The 21,346-nt window shown below is 32.3% G+C and overlaps 1 protein-coding gene across 1 annotated transcript in view; it reads right to left on the bottom strand.

Moving 5' to 3' along the window:
- Nucleotides 1-21,346, bottom strand: part of LOC115223639 (collagen alpha-3(VI) chain) — a 146,226-nt gene that overhangs the window by 34,045 nt on the left and 90,835 nt on the right. Inside the window, 6 exon segments of the mRNA XM_036512622.1 lie at nt 372-407; nt 12,381-12,947; nt 14,305-14,334; nt 15,402-15,437; nt 16,106-16,666; nt 17,076-17,108. Of these exon segments, the coding sequence (XP_036368515.1) occupies nt 372-407; nt 12,381-12,947; nt 14,305-14,334; nt 15,402-15,437; nt 16,106-16,666; nt 17,076-17,108 (1,263 nt within the window).

Raw genomic sequence — 21,346 nt, 5'->3', positions numbered from 1 at the left:
ATATATCGTAACTTTTTTTTTTCCAGAAAAATTAGGCAACTGATTCATTTTTACAAAGGAATTAATTACTGAAATGTTTAAAAGTTAATTCTATATCATTTATTTGAAAATTAAATGAGTAAGGCTTTCGCAAAGCTGTATAGAGTAAAAAAGATTTGATAATTCTGTTATGTACAGAGTAATAAAATATTTCATAAATCTAGCAAAAAAAGGGAGGAAAAATTAGAATTGTCATAAGCTCAGAGAAAGAGACAAAATGACAAATTCATATTTTGAAAACTTAACAAAGAATTTAAACTTTATTCCTTTAGTCTAGAGACCAGAGAATTTGTTAATAGATTTTATACATCAAACTGTGGCAGATTACTTACCTCTGTTTGTAACTGTGACAGTTGCAACAGGTTGAACTGTGAGTAAGACACCAAGGGAAGTTAGTGTCAGACATTTTTAAACAATAAAAATATCAAAAGGATAGGTTTCCTTAATATTTTGATTTAATTTATACTTAATTATATCTAATAATATATATATATATCACTTTAATTTTTACTTAACATTAAAACCTATTTTATTTTTTAACATAGAACAATTGCAGTTTTAAGATAGCATACTATTTTTTATCATTTTCTCATTTTAATAAATCCCTACAAATAATATTAAATAAATATTATGAGAAAACTACTTCACTATTAATATTTATTTTAAAACATAAACAACTGTTTACAATTTAAGAATTAATATCTAATTTATGATCATTTATATACTTGAAAAATTATATAATTTTTGAATTTGTATGCAACTAAAAACAACAAGCACTGGGACTATCACTGTATTATGTATGATTCTAACTTAGAATTCAATGACTGTTTTCTTCTAATAAATGGCTTTAAAATTTTATGCAGAAACGTTTAGAAAATATTAACTGTGTACACAAAAGTCAGAAGAGTATTTTCAAATTGAAGGTGAATAATGTATCACTTTCATATGAAATATATTGTTATGAAATGTAAGTAATTTAAGAAATTTTTGTTTGATATTTCAGTTAAGAATAAAGATAACTGTTGTGAAGAATTGCACACTTTGGAGAAGATACTATGACTAATCTTTAGCATTTTTGATTTACACAATCTTTGAAATAAATTCTGCATAGACATCAGTTTATCTATAGTATTTAGAAATACTTTTAAATAAATATCAAAGCATGACTGTGTACCATATCGATATACACATTCAAACAGACATCCAGAAAGAAAAGATACAATGTAGGGTGAAAAAGAATGATGAAATAAGTTTAATACATGATTGTAATACTGCCTATACATACAGACGCAGTTATAGATATGGAATATAAATAAATGGTAGCTTATATGTATGTATGGAAATATATATGCATAATGACAGACACACACACACACATATATATACATTATATATATAATAAACACACACACATAAATATTCTTTATTTGTGGGTTAACCAGGCCTGGTTACCCACAAATAAAATACACATATTCATAAATATATATATATATATATATATATATATATATATATATACATACATACATCATATATATATATACATACATACATAATATATATATATACATACATACATAATATATATATATACATACATACATAATATATATATATATACATACATACATACATAATATATATATATACATACATACATACATACATCATATATATATATATATATATACATACATACATATATACATACATACATACATATATACATACATACATATATATATATATATATGTATATATATATATATATATATATAAAAGATATTATTAATCAGATATAGTGTGTTAATTTATATATATGTGTGTATATATAAATATATATATAATGTGTATACATATATGTGTGTGTATATATATATATATGTATTTAGAGTGCGTAGACATGTATATATAATGCATATATATGTACATATTTAATGCGTATGTATATATATATATATATATATATATATATATAATGTGTACCTATGTGGTCGGATTGAGCTGAAAATATGCCCACTTATGTTAAAAGTGCTAGCGAGTTTGCATGGCAACTTTGAGTTTGCTCAATTGAAAGGCATGGCCTCTAGAGAAAAATTCCTCATCTTTTAAAATGTGGCCCGTGTAGACGCGAATGAAATCGGGTTATAATACCGAAACAAGCAAGGCGAACGTTGATACAAATTGGATTTTTATGTAAAAAGGGATCTAAATGGGGCTGGAAGGGGATTAAAATTTACAGGAGAGGGTAACTTGAGGTGAGAAAGTGATTGGGAGATGTTTTGGGGCACTACAGTGGTTGCTTTTGTGTGAAAACATGGATTTTATTGATTTTGGGGGACACTTGGGGTCTAGATTGGACACCTTGTGCCCGATTTCAATCTAATTTTCAACATGGTAAAGTGGAAGTAGATTTGTAATTTAAGCACGGAAATCTAATTTTTTATAAATGGGAGAGAGATAGATAGAGAAAGATAGAGAGTAAGAGAAAGCAATGGAGAGTCCAAGAGAAAGGGAGAGTAAGAGAGAAAGGAGAGAGAAACAAAGAGGGAAAATGTGGTAATCAGAAACAGAAAAGAAGCAACAGAAAGTAACAACGACACCCTCACCCATGTGTAGAGCAGGTCACCTTAAGCTGGTATGTATGTATGTATATATATAAAGTATACAATATATTTAATATACATAGATATATATATATATACATACAAACACACACATACATGCAAACACACACATGTATAGATATATATATATATACATGTGTGTATATATTCATATGTATGTATGGATATGTGTGTGTATATATATTTATATATATAAAAACGCAAGTTGTCTGTTTGTGTCAAGTTGCCGCCTACAAATGTTAACGAATTTTGTGAAACTTTGCAAAAATGTTCAAGTAACATCCAGTTTGTTACTAGGCTCATTGAAGTTTAGTAAAAATCTATAATTGGCTGGCTAGGTCCCTAGAAGGGGTCCACGTATATAACCAATATATATTCCTTTAACATTCAAGGGAAATAACCCATTCATTTTCCTAGCTGAGGGAAATAACCCATTCATTTTCCTCTGATCACCCTAAACACTACCAAGCTCAGTGCTAATGGTCAAGAGATGGAAAATGACAACAGCTGGATTGTGCCCTCCAACCCATTGCTGTCTAAAACATTGCAGGCCCATGTTAATGTTGAGTCATGCAACTCTATTAAAAGTATTCAATATGTATGTAAATACATCAATAAGGGCTCAGATATGGCAGTTTTGGGACTTGAACAGGTGGGCAAGCAGGCAGATGAAATTCAGCAATATAAGTTGGGCAGTTATATTTCCTCTGAGGGCTTCAAAATCCATGAGCATAGTTGAATTTTTGAATAGTCTAACACCACTTGGCCTCCCACCTCACAACTCAAGATTGGAACACCAGTTATACTGCTTCGGAACCTCAATCCACCAAAGCTTTACAATGGCACACAACTTATAATGAAGATGATGCTAACAGTCTTGAAGACAACAATTTTGACTGGTAAAGCAAGCGGTGAGCCTATATTCACTCCTAAAATTCCACTTATTCCCTCAGATATACCTTTCCAGTGCAAGTGCCTGCAATACCTGTTGAAACAGATATATATATATATATATACACACACACATACATACATATATATATAGATACATATTTACATATATATATATATACATGCATGTGTGTGTGTGTGTGTGTGAGTGCATGTGTGTATGCATGTAAACTATTATTTAAAAACTGTGATTCAGCCCCATATATATATATATGAATATATACAATATTCAGCCCCATACAACCTAAAGTTTTGTAAGCTGATCACTGGAATCCAGCTCATCAAGTAACCAAATGCAAAGATGGAGGAAATCCAAGATGGCTACTAGAAATTGGGCTGCTATTGGTTAAGATGGGTCACATGGTGTTGTTGATAACAGTATTCAAATACCAAATACATCAACAGAGAGCCCAATCTGTATTTCTTGGACCATATGGCTAGACAGGATGTTGGTGGCAACTCACCAACAGGGTGAGTAGTTGTGCTCTTGCTGAATGAATTCATGGTTGTGTGTGTCAGTTGTGTATGTGTGTTTGTATTCCGGTGATGTGTAAGCTGGTGTAAATATGTTTTCTAGAGGTGGGTGTATATGTGGGTGCATATCAGCTATGAGTGTTTGCTTGTGTGTGCAAATAAATGAGTGTGTCTATCATGTGTGTGTGGGTGAATATATAACTATATATTAGTATGTGCCATATGCACATGTGTGCATGTACATGTGTGGGTGCTTGTATGTGTGTGCATATGTGTGTGTATATGCTCATTTCTGTATTTATATATGTATATGTATGAATGTCTAGCGTGTGTGAATGTGCTCATTTCTGTATTCATATGTGTCTATATGAGTGTTTACAAACGTTTATCTGCATGAAGGAGTGTGTGTGCATGTAGTTACATCTGGTGTGTGTGTGTGTGTGTGTGTGTGTGCATACCTCTGATAACTGTGTGTATGAGCACAACTGGTATATGCTAGAACGTGTAAATATAGGGTCTGAGTGTGATTATGTGCATGGACTGATGCGACAGTGTGTTGGCACAACACAATGACAACCACATCATTGGTGGGGTTGCCAGATTTGCTGTTGGTAGTGTTATGCCAGATTTGATAGTGTTATGGAGAAAAAGAGAAAAGCATAGTAACCATCTTGGACTTCCACTGTCCTCATATTCAGTTGCCTCTGCCTGACAAGCTAGATTCCTATAACAAGCCTGCAAAGCTTCAAGTTGCATGGGGCCAGATAAAACTTTTTAAATCATAATATAACTCTTACTAAATGTGCTGAGTGCCTCTCTTTTTGTTTGTCATTCATAGCGCTCCAGACTTTAGAGATCCATTCACAAATGTCTGATAAACAGTTTGCAATGGAGAGACAGCCACTGCCATATTTGTTGTAAAACATGTGGATACCACCGAGGAAACTATATTTAACGTGTCTCAGGGAGAAAGCAAAAAGTATCATCAAACATTTGCACTGGAAAGCCTTCTTCTTCAAGAACCCATCCACTACTACACCTGCAGATAGGTTCAGTTTTAAATCCTAAAAGTGCCCTTCCCAGATAAAAGACATTGAGAGCTTTGAAGCTGACTTATGGAACATCATAAAGAAGGTAGGGTTTCAGCATCACTCTAACCCATTTTCTTAACTCTTTAAATGATCACATGCAAAAATAAAGCAATCACCTTATGCACATATCCTTGCATGAAGCAAATATTTCCACTCATGCAAGACTCCTCACAAACATGATCACCAAAACAAACAAGAAAACCAGCACTTCCACATATGACATAAATACAGCAGCAAAATAGTTATCCATCCTTCTTTATATACAGGACCCAGGGGTCGAACCAAACTAATTTTAAATAACAATATATGAAACTCCTACCAAATGTATTGAGTGCCTCCTTTCTTTCTTTGTCCACTCACTCATATATGTATGTCTGTGTGTGTATCTATGTATACATGCATATATATAATATATATATATATATATATATACACACACATATAAATATACATACATACACATACATTCATATATATACATACATACATATACATACATATATATACATACATATACATACATATATATATATACATACATATATATACATATAATATACACATATACATACATATATATACACATATACATACATATATACACATATATATATATACATATACATACATATATACATATATATATACACATATATATACATATACATACATATATATATACACATATATATATACATATATATATATATGTACATATATATACACATATATATACATATATATACATATATATACATACATATATATACATACATATATATACATATATATACACATATATATATACATACATATATATACATATATACATACACATATATATATACATATATATATACATATATATACATACACATATATATATACATACATATATATACATACATATATACATACATTGGTTCATCTGGTATTGGGGATAGGAAAATGTCCAATTTCTCTTTGAATACATCCACATTATGCAGACATTTTAATTCTTTTGGCAGAATCTCAAGCTATTGTAGTACCTGGTCTTCATTTTCAATGGAGTGGACAGCATCTTTCACACAGCACAATAACATCAAGTACAGTCATTTGTGTTACTCTAGCTGCCAAAATTAGATACTAGCACTTTCGGAATTTTCCACATATAACATTTACATATATCTTAAGTGTTTGCCCCAGTGAGTAAAGTCTTAGTTTTTTTTTCAATCTGTTTCAGTAGTTCATCTGCTGGCAAGCTCTTTAGTGAAGTAGTGATGGATAATCTCCAGCACTGCTATTAGAACAGTTGTCCTGGTGGGTGTGAACAAAGGTCTTCCACAGAGTTGACATGACTTCTTGGTCTCTTGTCCTGAAGGGCTTCAGTATTCATCCTGCTAATTGTCTACATTTTGTTTCCATCTTAGTAAAGAGCACCTAAAAATGATGCATCATTACACAAACATATATATATATATATATATATATATATATATATATATATATATACATATCTATGTATATATATATATATATATATATCACCGTGACCGACCAGGCTAATCTCAAAAAGTCTTCTTGTGAAAGTGACCTGGGCATTATTGTTGACAGCGATTTGTGTTGGACAAAACACATTCCTAAAATTGTGAAGAAGTCTGAGGGTGTCTTGGCATCATTCACCAAGTCCTTTGTGAGCCACTCTCCAGCTATCTATCTGTGGCTTTATATAGCTATGGTGCAACCTCACCTGGAATTTGCATCACCGGTTTGGAACCCCTATCTTGCCCAGGATATTAATCGTCTGGAAACCGTTCAGCAACGTGCAACCAAGTGAATACCCTGCATCAGGTATTTGCCATATTCTGAATGCCTTATTTCCCTGGGCATGGATACATTGAAATTCCGACGTCTGGCAGTTGACTTGGTAGACACCCATAAAATTATTAATCATCTTACAAACAATAACTCTGAGCACCTTTTCAAACTCCACCTGTCTAACACCCGTGGATATGTTTACAAAGTCAGAAAACAGCACAGCTCCCATGACTTTTGGAAACATTTTTTCACACTAAGAGTCGCTTAAGTATGGAACAAACTGCTGGCATCAGTTGTTAGTTGTCGGAGCACTGCATCCTTCAAAACTTCCATGCTTCCTGAGATTCGCCAACACTACACCTGATTTTCTCCCCTCTATACACACACACACACAAGCATGTATCTGACTCATACACTGTTCACTTTCTAGACATTTGTACATTACTGCATATGCTTTATATGCACTTTTGACAAGTTGTGGTGCACCTGAGCACTGTATACAATAATTTCATTATTATATTATTTGAAAATCAAACTGGAGTCTGGTGCAGTCCCTCCGCTTACCAGCATGGACAACAGATGTTAGATGACGAGGATAATGACATATAAACACTTTCAGCAACCACCAGTCATCCTTCAAAATCCAAGAAATACATTTTGTCACATCCCTGGCCAACCATGTGTAACACCTCAAAGATCAAGGGATACCATATCTCAGGTATAGAACATCTAGGCCCATATATTAATAGGAGTGGGCACAGCAAAATCTGCATTGCAGAGCAAATCAAAATTCTTAAAAGCTGTTCTAAGCCTAGTGCATTAAATAATCATAGGGAAATTTTCTCTAAATGTGTTCATTTCAAGCACTGCTTACTGGAAAATCAAGTTTCTCTGTTTCTTTGCTAATAAGAGACCTTAATGAAATACATCCTAACTTCCATTTAGCCTTTGGTCCAGGGGAGATAACCCGTCCTCAATAACTTTTTTCTGTTTGCTGTTTGACATTCTTATCCTAGCGTTTCTCTGCCTCCGTAAGGTGAAAAGAAACTCATCTTCATAAAGTCTGATAAGCTGTCCGCAATGTTGTAGCTTTCTTGGATATGAAACCATTGGTCACTATATGACCAGACTTTAACTTTATATTTTAATACTTATTGCTTTTAACCCTTTTGATATCAACTCGCCTGAAACTGCCTCTGTCTCTGTAGTACAAAGGTTCTGAATTAAAATCTTCCACCAAACCTTAGTCAATTTATGTTCCTAACACTAGCTTAATGATAACTACGTTATTTTACTAAATTCTTTGTTATATTTAAAATTAATTAAAAGAAACAGAGAGCATCTCAACAGAAATATGGTAACAAAAGGGTTTAAAAGTGTGCTTCTTATTCTAATATATATATATACAAACACACACATATAACATATGTGTGTGTATGTATATACTGGCATTCTGTCAGATACATACATATACATATGTCTTCATGGATATCCAAAACTTGGTTTTCATGTTCATCTCAAGTGAACTCTCATTTTATGTGGTGTCCCTTCCAATCAGATGGTAGCTATGGGTGTTAACTGGAAGGCATGGAAGTCCATATGTGATGCTGGAGTAGAGCACTTTGAAACTGAGTGCAGAAGACTACATGAAGACCAGAGGACACATCACCATCAACACTTAGCAGCTGTTTGAAGTCCCTTTCGGTGCCTTCAGCATCACAGGATCTGCATATATTGTATCAGTCTTGCCAGTCATGTCTGCTCCCATGAGAAAGAATGTGCTGGAGTGAAGGATGAAAATCTTAGATCAACAATATCATCACCTTTGATGAGTTGTCATAAGCAATCAAACAAAGCAATATACATGTAAGTATGTATATATAAATATATCATCATCATCATCATTTAATGTGTGTTTTCCATGCTAGCATGGGTTGGACATATATATGTGTGTGTGTGTGTGTGTGTGTGTATATATATATATACAAAATGTGATCGCATGTGTACTGTTGGCGATTTTTTTTCCTCCGTCTTCCCTTCTCTGGATCTTTCCTTTTCCTATGTTTCTGACGAAGAGCTCCGCTCGAAACGTTAAACCCTCCTTCTTCCCTTCCTTCCTGAGCATCCAATAATACTATATTTGTTCCACGTCCTCGCGTTGTTGTGTTTTCTCTTGGTGTTTTCATGTTTGGATTAACTATATATATATATATGCTGATTGCTATTTCTTTTCAGAAGACTAATCTTTTCATTGAACATCACATGATCATGAGCAGGCAGGTGGTTTTTTCAACCCAGCTGTCATTCTTCAGGAATGAAAATATGTGTAGTGGAAGAACCGTCCCAAAAGTAGCTTGATTTTCTCCCTAGCTCATGTGACTGAAATCCTTGAAAGAAGAAATTGTTCATGCACAATGCACCTGAATTTCCACTTAGTTTCTACAGTCACTGCAGCATATTCTAATCACTTTCCTTCAAAGATCCCACATCTGTACTTGATAGTCTCCTTTCATGAAGTATGGCTTTCACCCAATGTCTCCCCGGTATCCATATCAATCTTCAGATCTTTAAGGGTGTCTTTTATGATATACCTTTCTCAGCAAAATCAGGTGTCTAAGAGGACCACTTTATATTCGGGATGTGCTGGATACAATGCTGATGAAACCTTTATAACTGGTTAATATGATGCCTGTTAGTTGTCCACGTTTTGCATCCATAGAACAGGGCTGTTAGAACAAAGGCTTCATGTTTATCAAGATACTTTGATCTGACTGGACTTGCTTCACAAGTTTCCCAAAAGCCACACTAGTTTTCACAATCCTGTGCTTTATTTCAGCATCAAGCCAACCATCTCTATTAAGCATACTTCCAAGATAAACAATGTTGTCCACCACTTCAAGTCCTTTTCCTCCCTTGAGAATGTCAGGTTCCAAATGTTTCCTCACTGGAGAAGTGTACATGACATCTACCTCTTTTTATGCTAATATTTAGACCAAATGCTGTCCATGTATTGGAGAAGGTGTCCAATATCATTTGTTAGAATATTCAAAAAGTTTCATCAAAATGCGAACATCAATGAGACACTTTCAGATCCAATTCCATGGACATTTCAGCACCCACTCTGATCACTATACACTTTACCATGCAACTTACATATATCTTCCAAATTCAGCATGTACGTGCAATTTAGAACTTCTGGTAAATTCTATAATCTAAGATGTTTCATGACCTAGCCAAAACGATTGGCCCTCTCATTAGAGAGTTTATTTATGCGGATGATACAGGTTTTGTGGTTCATTCAGTGAAAAACATACAGATATTTTCATATATCTGTATATATATATATATATATATATATATATATATATATATAAAACGCACATTATATATATTGTTGTGTCTAGGAAGAGTCATTCTCTTTTAGTGCCTTATAATATATATATATATATATATATATATATATATATGCATACATACATTATATATATTCTTTCACTTGTTTCAGTCATTTGACTGCGTCCATGTTAGAGCACCGCCTTTAGTCAAACAAAACAACCTCAGGACTTATTCTTTGTAAAACCTGGTACTTATTCTATCAGTCTCTTTTGCTGAACTGCTAAGTTATGGGGATGTAAACACACCAACATTGGTTGTCAAGCAATAATGGGGAAACAAGCACAGACACACAAATACATATATATATACACGATGGGCTTCTTTCAGTTTTCGTCAACCAAATCCACTCACAAGGCTTTGATTGGCCCAAGGCTACAGTAGAAGAAACTTGCCCAAGGTGCCACGCAGTGGGACCAAACCCAGAACCATGTGATTGGGAAGCAAGCTTCTTACCATACAGCCACTCCTGCGCCTATGTAAATACATTATACCATTTTATATATATCTACATGTATATATATATATATATATATATATATATATATATATATACATATATATGGCTACACACACACCTATATATATATACATTAGTATATATATATATATGTGTGTGTGTGTGTGTAAGTATGTAAGTATGTATGTATGTATGTACATATATATACACATACACACATATGTGTACATATTTATATATGCACACACATATATACATATACATATATACACGTGTATATATATGTATAGGTAGACTGACAGGTAGAGAGGCAAATACTCATACATATATTCATAGGAACCACGTAAAAATGAAGTGAAAATTAGATGTTGTCCTCTAACCCATCCAGGTGAACAGTACTTCTGCATGTGCACTGCCTCCAACTGTAGTGACCCACTCAAATCATACCAGCAACAGTAAAATTATTCATATAGATACATACACAAACACATACAATCACATTCATGTGTGTAAATGTACACACAAACCTGTATATTTTTATCTACACAAATGCAGATTATGTCTGAGTGGGCTCATACACACATGAATAAACATGAATATATATGTGTGATATATACATGAATATATAAACTTACATAAATATATGTACATGCATATAGGAAAAAAACATACTGTGTGTGTGTGTATGTACACACACACACGCGCGCGCGCAGATTATATGCATTTTTCTATATGCACGAATATATGTGTGTAAATATATATATATATATATATGTATGTATGTATGTATATGTATATATGTGTGTGTGTGTGTGCTACAAGGACTCCCTGAAAACGAACCTCAAAAAGTGTGACATCGACTTCACTAACTGGGAGGAAACGGCAGAAAACAGACCACTCTGGAAAACCACCATCCATGAGGGAACGGCGACTTTCGAGTCAAAATGGTCTGCAGAGCTGGAGGAGAAAAGACAACGACGAAAGGAGTGCCAACAACAACCACGTGCGACTCTCCCTTCCGGCACTAGATGTCCGCACTGCGACCGATCTTTTCAAGCAAGAATTGGTCTTATCGGTCACCTACGGACTCACCAGTAAATTTGCGTGAAGACCATCATCCTCAACCTTGAGGGATTGCCATCATCATATGTGTGTGTGTGTGCATATATATATATATATATATATATATATATATATATATATTTATGTATGTCTCTGTGTGTGTGCATGTTTATGTATGTGTATACACTCCCCACATGTATATTCATATTTATTCATGTATATATGTACTTACTCAGACACACACCAATCTTAAGGTGGGAATTGAAAGAGAAAATGATTGCTAAAAATAAATTCACATTCATTTCAATAATCATCAGCCATCCAATCAGGTATACATTCATAAATGTACTTATGTATTTGCTTCAACTGATAAAGTTTAAGAAATTTATGTCCTAAATGTACACTAAATTTTCTGAATATAAATCTGAAGTTAGTCAATTAACATATATTCTATCACATTTTGTCTTTGTGTCTATTTGTACTCACAGACATTAAGTTGGTTGACTATCTCTTGCTCAGTTCTTGGTAGTTCACTGTAGGATGTAACGGTAAACACATTTTGGTCAGTAGGTCTGCTTGCAACTGTTTCCAATTCAGCCTTGTCAGAAAGATTGATTCCCACTGTAAAAACTCTTATGCCTTTTTTCTGCGTTTCAGCTGCCTGAAATTGTATTTCACCAACTTCCATATTGGATATTTTATCAGTTAATATTATCAAAGCATCTGGTACTCCTTTACGGTCCCCTTTTGCATCTTGGAACATTTTGGTACGTACTGATTCCAATAAATTTGCTACATTTACTTTATTAGACTTTGATCCAGTCAGTGTACTAGAAATGGCTTGACCCATTGCAGTTGCATCATTATATTCATTCAAATCAAATATAACTGATTCTGTCTCACCATAGGTAATTACCCCAACCCTAACCTTGCCGGCAGCAATGTTTGCTCGGCCAAACATATTTATAAGGAAATTCATAAGTTCTCTCATTTCTACATCATTAACGTTCTCTGATATGTGAATGGCAAACACAAGATCCAGTTCATCAGAAGCTGAAAAAGTGGAAGAAATTTGAATTTATATGTGACACTAATCTACATGCATATTAGATTATCATCAACTTGTTCATTGTTATGTGGTGCAAAGCATTCTTCTTTTGTGAGGTTGGATGCATAATCAATGTGCTCACAATGAAAAGTATCAGTGAAAGTGGCGTTAATGTTTGGGCTGCATTCTGTGTTGATGTTATAAAAAATGTACAGTGATTGCATTGCTTAAAGTCTGGTGAATAAAGTGAGGTTTTGAGCATTCTGACATTTCTTTATGACATTAATGACAAGAGTTGGTGATAAAGTAAGATTAAGCAGTGTACTAAATGACAAGTTTAGTAGCACTCTAATTCTCAAAAATTTTATACAGCCTCAATGCAATTTATATGCCATACATGTTGAAAATGTACAGGCTATTTTTACATATAACTATTTGGAGTTTTCTTTGTATTATTCTTTTTTTAAAAATCATAATGACTTAAGAAACATCTAAAAATATTTTTTTTAATATTTTGTAACTTTCTGAATTCTTTTGGAATTTTTGCTGGTCATTTTGTTGGATTCCCACAATATAGAACATCTATAACAAGCATGTCTCTTTTGCAGGGTTGTTTTTTTTTTTTTTTTTTGATAACATAATATTGAAATATGTTTAAAAATTACAACTAATAAAAAAGCAGTTTGGCATTTACATTCAGATGCCATAAATTTCAATCTCTAAATTGAAATAAAACTATATTTGAAATTGCATTTTCAGTACTGAATCTGGATTTTTAATTTCAACTAATAAAGGAATTTTAGACTTTTTATTAGTAAGCAAGGGCTGCATCATTTGCTGCCATTTCTTAATACTGACTACCATATTTTAAAGTGGTAAGTAGCATTTACTTTCAAGGTAAATTAACTGAAGAAAGTAACATATTTTTTGAGAATACAATTCTACAATAAGTCCTTAATAATGACTTACTAATACTTTCAAGCCTCATCCATCATGCTTCATTACAATATATTATAATGAAATCACCAATGGAAAACAATTGGTCTATTTTAATCATTTAAAACAGAAACTGTCTTTTAATTCTTCTTAAATATCTGATGTAGAGAGATACAGCATTTTAATGGCTGCTTAAATTTTAATTATTTTATATTAGAAATACTTTGGACACCATATTACTGAATTATTCACATTTTACCAAGATTTAATAATTAAATACCATGCAACAATAACCTTTTATCAAATACTATTCACTATTAAATGTGATTTGTGCAATACTATAAATTTCTTTAAATGAAATATTAATATAAAAATATTTGTCTTTAATCTGTTTCTACTTCACATGAAACAGACAGATATACTTACTCTGATATATTGTATTGTCAACTGGAGCAGCTATAAAGAAATAATTATCAGAATATAGATATAATAATAATTAAAATACCATGCATTTTCAACTAAAATATTCATTTTAAAAATCTTTAACTCCTATATCCTAATACTTAAACTATTTCTAAATAATAATTTTTAATTTTGTTAATTTTGTAAAGGTACTGCAAAATCTATTCATTATTTAACTTACATGTGCTATATTTAGCATGCATAAATAAAAGAAAGTATAAAAACAGTATGACATTTAAAATCAAATGAAATTTTAAAAAAACCTGTTCGCCATTCTCATATCTCTATCTGTTTTACAATATTTTACAAGCACCATGATCACATAATGTCCTCCAACCTAATTAGGTACTACTGAAAGATTTACTTCAAGTAACAGTTCAAGAGAAAATACAAGAGAAATTTTACAGTCTTCTTAGGCCTATAAAAATATCATAAATCAGTAGGTGAAGATAATAAAACACTGATCAATTACAGAATACTTCTATTACTCATAGTGGTGAAATGTCCTTATATTTATTTCTTTACTACCCACAAGGGGCTAAACACAGAGGGGACAAACAAGGACAGACAAACGGATTAAGTCGATTACATCGACCCAGTGCATAACTGGTATCTAATTTATCGACCCCGAAAGGATGAAAGGCAAAGTCGACTTCGGCGGAATTTGAACTCAGAACGCAGCAACGGACGAAATACTGCAAAGCATTTCGCCCAGTGTGCTAATGTTTCTGCCAGCTCGCCGCCTGAAATGTCTTTATATTATCTTACAACTAAGTAGACTGGATTATTGGTAACTGAATGAAAATATTGCAGTCTTGTTAAGTAACTAGTAATTTAGTGAACTGCAAGTTTTGTACAAACTAAATTAAGCAAGAGGATAAGATAATAAAGCAATCAAGAAGTCATGAAATATAGGTTTACTGTGCATTTAAACCAGAAAACAGAAAAGCAAACAAAAAATACAGATAAACAAAAATAACTAGATTTTATGAGAACAAATAGTGATTAAAAAGCTGCGACTTACAAATATCTGGCAATGTATATGTTAAGCTTTTACTTACGGCGATTTGTTGATCTTGACACTGTTTTCTTCATAACTATATTAATCAAGATAGGAAAAGAAACATGTGAATTTATTTAAAATTCATTTTGTTCAAAAGATGTATTTTGCTGGAAAGTAAGATCTACAATTCTTTTCCTGAAATTTTATTAAGAAAACTACAAAAAAATAACTACAAAATTCATTGGAACAGGAGTCATTTGAAATAGGGAATTAAGTTTTACAAATAATTAACATAATTCTTCTGAATAGAAAAACAGCCAAATGTAAACACAAAATAACTATACTGGTAAAGAGCTACATGATTAAGTTGTACAGATCTTTATGTGGAAAACAGAAACTTTTGCTTTTCTTGCTGTGATACTGGAGAGGTGTCTGTAAGTGTTGTAAAAAAGTTATAACTGGTGTAAGGCTTGAAATAAAATGCTTATGCATGGACCATATAAGCAGATTGATTTAGAAAGAGTCAGCTGTAATCTATAGAACTGTGACAGGTAATTTGTACAACTTGAAATAATGTTTGCCTGTAAACAATGTAATTTCTAAGTTTTATATCTTATTAATTAAAGATAATTTTTCAACTAAACTGTACTTAGAAAACATTAATGTTTTTACTTTAGAAATATGTTCCTCCAGAATAAATTTTGGAAATCCATGCAACAATATTCCATTGGAAACATGCTGAAAATATCAAATTAGACTTACGACTTGGAATACTTTGAAGTAGTAGATCATTTGCTTCATTTATTTTGGAATAATCCTCAACAAATTGTGCATGTACACCTGCAGGATGATTTGCTACTTCATTTAGCTCGGCTGAAGAATCAAATCCTACACCAACAGTAAATATTTCAGTATCTTTTCCTCTTAATTTATCAGCATTTTTCTTTGAATTTTGGACCTTAACTGATTGTTGGTCAGTAACGATAATAAGAGTATTTTTGACGTTAGAGCGGTCACCACTTTTGTTGATAGATATTTTATTGAGAACCATCTTCAAACCAGCTGCAGCATTAGCCTTAGGACCTTTAAACCTATTCATGTTATCAATAGCGTTAAAAACATCAGTTTTACTAGTGTACGTATCAAAATTGCTAACCACTTTTGAATTTACATTATATGTTACAATCGCTACTCTTACAGCTCCAGAGTCTATATCAGCTGATGAAAGTAATTTCTTCATAAACATTTTGAGAAGATTTTGATCAGCTTTTGTTGACTTCTTTGACATATGTACAAGAAATACTATGTCTGCTTTTGCATCAGCTGAAAATATTTTAAAAAAAGGAAGAAAAAAAAAATCACCAATAATTCAAACCACAAAGTAATAAAGAAATTAATATAATTTAACGTACAAGTTTCCTTATGAAATCCCGTCATGCAGATGAAATTTTTAGTCTCATGAAGCTAATAATGTAAAATCATTGTACTTATAAATTAGAAAATGAAATATGTATGTCATTTTGTTTCTGATTTTCATTAGTAATTATGAGCATTTAAAAATTATTTTTATTTTTATCAATATTTGCTATAGTTTAAGATGCATAAATCATAATTAACTGATCCTTCTTTTATTTTCTTTTATCCAAAGCCAGGACCTTTTCAGCACCCCCTTGTATATCTTTATCAGATTTACAAATTTGAAATTATTACTAAAATTTGAAGAGTTGCTTACTTGGAACATCAAGTGGTGCAGCATCTCCTTGCACTAAAACGAAAAGGATTATATGAGTAAGAATCATACAGTATAAAAGAGAAAGTAATATAACTGTTCATAAAACTATTATAAGATAAACAATCTAGTAGGTAGTAATGAAAGAGAAAATCTGAATGTAATAAAAATCTGTTTCATTCAATTCACTTGGTATCCTAAAAATATATTGTATAGAACAAAGTAAATAATTTTATTGATAAGTTTCTTAAATACTGAAGAAAATTAATATACTAACTTCATTTTTAAAAAATAGTCAATCAATTATTTATTTTATTAACTTTCAAAATTAATTTCTAGAAAACATTGAACAACTACAGGTATATTTTAATCCATAAAAATAAAGTTAACATCAGAGTTAATATTCCAAATGGCATTTCAATAATTTAATACTTAAATTAAGAACTGAGCTTTAAAATTGAAATTTATACACATTTCAAAAATAAATAAATATACATATTTGGGATCTTTTCGGTTTGAACGGCAGTTTTTAGCATAATTTCTAGGTAACTAAAAAATTTTAAACTTTGTATACTGGTAGAATGTGTTTATAAAACATCTTTTTCTCTTGGCTTTATTGAGAAAATTCTATAGTTTGTAAAATGCTTGTTGTTTTTTATCTTCAATTTCTGCAATTTCAACCAATCAATGACGTCCATTGAAGTAAAAAAACATTGTGTACTGTATGAATATGTCCCTTGTTTAAGAAATAGATTGGGTTTATTTACATTTGTGAAGAAAAAAAAAGATACCCTTCCCTAAAACATTGAAATGCAATAGGGTCATAATTATGGGTGACAATTTCATATGACACCACTAGAAAAAACTGCCATTCAAACCAAAGAGATCCCATATTTGAATATTGAGACTGAATGTAAACATATATATGGGAAACACAAGACAAAAAACATGCAATTTAATTGCAATTCTCTTTAGAAAACATCTTTTGAGAGGAAATACAACTTTCATACAGGCACAATAATCTTTCAACAACCAAATCTCTAAAGCAAATTTGTCACATGAGCAAATTATTTCTCTTCGCTGGTACTTTGTATCTGAGATTTCTTGTCATAGTAGATAATCCGGAAAAGGAAGGGTTCAGCCTCTAGAACTCAGCATGAATATGAAATCGCACATGGTATAGCAATGACTCATTTGGGATTATGTTATGTTTTCACTAACATCTAGTATGAACCATATAACTTCCTCAACAGATCAACTTTACCCGAACTCACAATGTAAATATACAATTGTATATTAATCTGAATTTAATGATCAATTGTTTAATAGAAATAGATGGAAAGAAAAGGTTTTGGTTTTAACTGTAGTACAAAATACATTTAATCAATAAGCTTGCTCTTGTTTCATTATTAGATAATTAGTTATATGTTTATTAAATGTGATCTATAAAATCATTGCTCAGAGAAGTGGCTTAAATCAGAGTGTTGATAAAGGAAAGTTTTGCTGTTATCAACCTCCAAATACATTACTAAAACTGACAATTCATTAAGAAAAATCAAATATATTTTTTTTTATCATTGAAAAAAAAAAAAAGAAGAATGCTTCCTAATTTTGGTACAAAACCAGAAATTTTATGGAGAAGAGGTTAGTCAATACCATCAACCCCAGTAATTGACTGGTACTTTATTTTATCAATCCTGAAATGAAAGGGAAAGTTGACCATGGTAGGATTTGATCTCAGAGTGTAAAGAACAGGAACAAATACTAGAATGCACTTTTTCCAATGTTCTAACATTTCTGCCAGCTCACCACTTTAATAACAATAATAATAATCCTTTCTACTATAGGCACAAAACCCAAAATTTTGGGGAAGGGGTTAAGTTGATCACATCTACCCCAGTACTCCACTGGTACTTAATTTATCAACCCCGAAAGGATGAAAGGTAAAGTCAACCATGGCAGAATTTGAACACAGAACAAAATGCCGCTAAATATTTTGCTCGGCATGCTAACAATTCTGCCAGCTCGCCATCTTAATAACAATAATAATAATAATAATCCTTTCTACTAAAGGCACAAGGCCTGAAATTTGCAGGGAAGCAACTAGCATATTACATCGATCCCAGTGTTTCACTGGTACTTTATTTATCGACCCCGAAAGGATGAAAGGCAAAGTCAACCTCAGCAGAATTTGAACTCAGAACATAAGTATGGACGAAATGCTACTAGCATTTTGTCCAGTGTGTTAACAATTCTGCCAGCTTGCCTCTTTTATAATAATAATAATAATAATAATAATAATAATAATGATGATGATGATAATGATGATGATAATTGAGAAAATGTGTGCTTATTACTTTATAAGAAAGTTATGGATAATTAACTTCACTAGAAAGGTATATTGACAGACAAAAGAGTTTTCTAAAAACAAAAATGAATTGCAAACCACAACAATTAACATCATTTCACTCCATATTTCCACATCATATTTATGTTTTAATTATAAAAAAAGAAAAATATTTATCTACTCAATGCACTTGCATGGTAGATTCAATGAATAGATTATCCTTTCAAAAATCAAAGGTAGCCTTCAAAAGATGATAAACCCCAATGACTTCTTAGAGTAAAGACTTTTTAGGTGATGTATCTTTTCCAAGCATTTTAGAATAAGTGAAACAGTTTTAATTAAGGAACAAGCCTGCATACCTAAGGCATAAACTCTACTTGCTATGATTACACCACCTACACTAGAGCATTCACTAAACACGCATACACATATAAATATACGTGTGTATCCGTATCTACATGCACACATGCATGCACCCACTCACATAGGCATATAATGAAATTTGCTTTAACTGGTTGAATAAGCTGCCAAGTGAAACTAATGTTCCAACCAAAAGAAATTTCATAATAAATTTTACTCTACTTTCAGTACAGAGTTTCCCCACCAGTAAATGTTCTGTTGATTTTCTTTCACTTTAACATAATAAACCTAAACAATTGCATATTTACATGATAAATATCAACACAGAACTTCTCCCACAAAACAGGTATACTGTAACTCCTACATGCATGTCATGAAAGGTGACTAAAAGAGTCAGCACCAGAAAAGATATCTAGTCATAAAACACTGCCTTAAAATTATAACATCCTGAAGAAGTGCGAGGCAGTGCCTCTCATGGCTTTTGATCTTAACTGATGGGAAGTGCTATCATGTACATGTTTTTTCTTGGTATAAAAGATGCGCAACAACAAATATTATGCACAGTATCACAGATTTGCTTGTCAGATGCTTGACCATAACCAGTTGAACATGTTCCTTGGTGGTTGATGACATGTGCATCTTTGATCATGAGCAGAAGTAGTAGGAAAGCACCATAGCCATGTGTAGAAAGCACCATAGCCATGTGTAGAAAGGAATTCTTTGAGGTTTGAATAATTCACCTCTGGAAACATGGGTTTTTCATTCATCATCCTTATTATAGGACCTTTTGAACAGCATGGTCTACTCAACCTGAAGAAAATTCTAACTGAACCCCCACCTGCAAGGTTTACCCTGATATGAGATTACCATGTTGTGCACATAATTGTGATGCATGTACCTGGTGTACCCTTATCAGATGGGTAGTCATGATGGGTATATTGGGTTTCATATATTTATACCCTAGTATCACTTGGCTGACATGCACTGCCCCCTAACCCAATAATAATAATAATAATGGTTTCAAATTTTGACACAAAGCCAGTGATTTTGGGGGAGGAGCTAAATCAATGAAATAGACCCCAATGCTCAACTGGTTTTATCAGCCCCGAAAGGATGAAAGGGAGCATTTGAACCCAGAACATAAAAACAGACAAAATGCAACATATTTTTGCCCAGCATGCTAACACCTCTCACGGGTTCTCATCTTAACTGATTAGGAGTGTTATCATGTAAATGTTTTGTCATGGTGTAAAAAATAGGCTACTGCAAATATTCTGCTCAGTATCACAGATTTGTTTCTCAGATGTTTGACCATAACCAGTTGAACATGTCCATTGGTGGCTGATGATATGTGCATCTCTGACCATGAGCATAAGTAATGAGGGAGCACAATAGCCATGTGTCGAAAGGAATTCATTGCAGTTTGAATAATTTACCTCTAGAAAGATGAGTGTTTCGTTCAATATCCTTAAACCCTTATTAAGGGACTTTCTGAGTGGGATGAGCTAACTGGCCTGAAAAAAATTCTAATTGAACCCCACCTGCAAGGTCATGTACTGTTTATCTT

The sequence above is a fragment of the Octopus sinensis genome, linkage group LG23 (genome assembly GCF_006345805.1).
Source record: "Octopus sinensis linkage group LG23, ASM634580v1, whole genome shotgun sequence".
Taxonomy (NCBI): Eukaryota; Metazoa; Mollusca; class Cephalopoda; order Octopoda; family Octopodidae; genus Octopus; species Octopus sinensis.
This window is presented reverse-complemented; position numbering and strand designations above follow the sequence as displayed.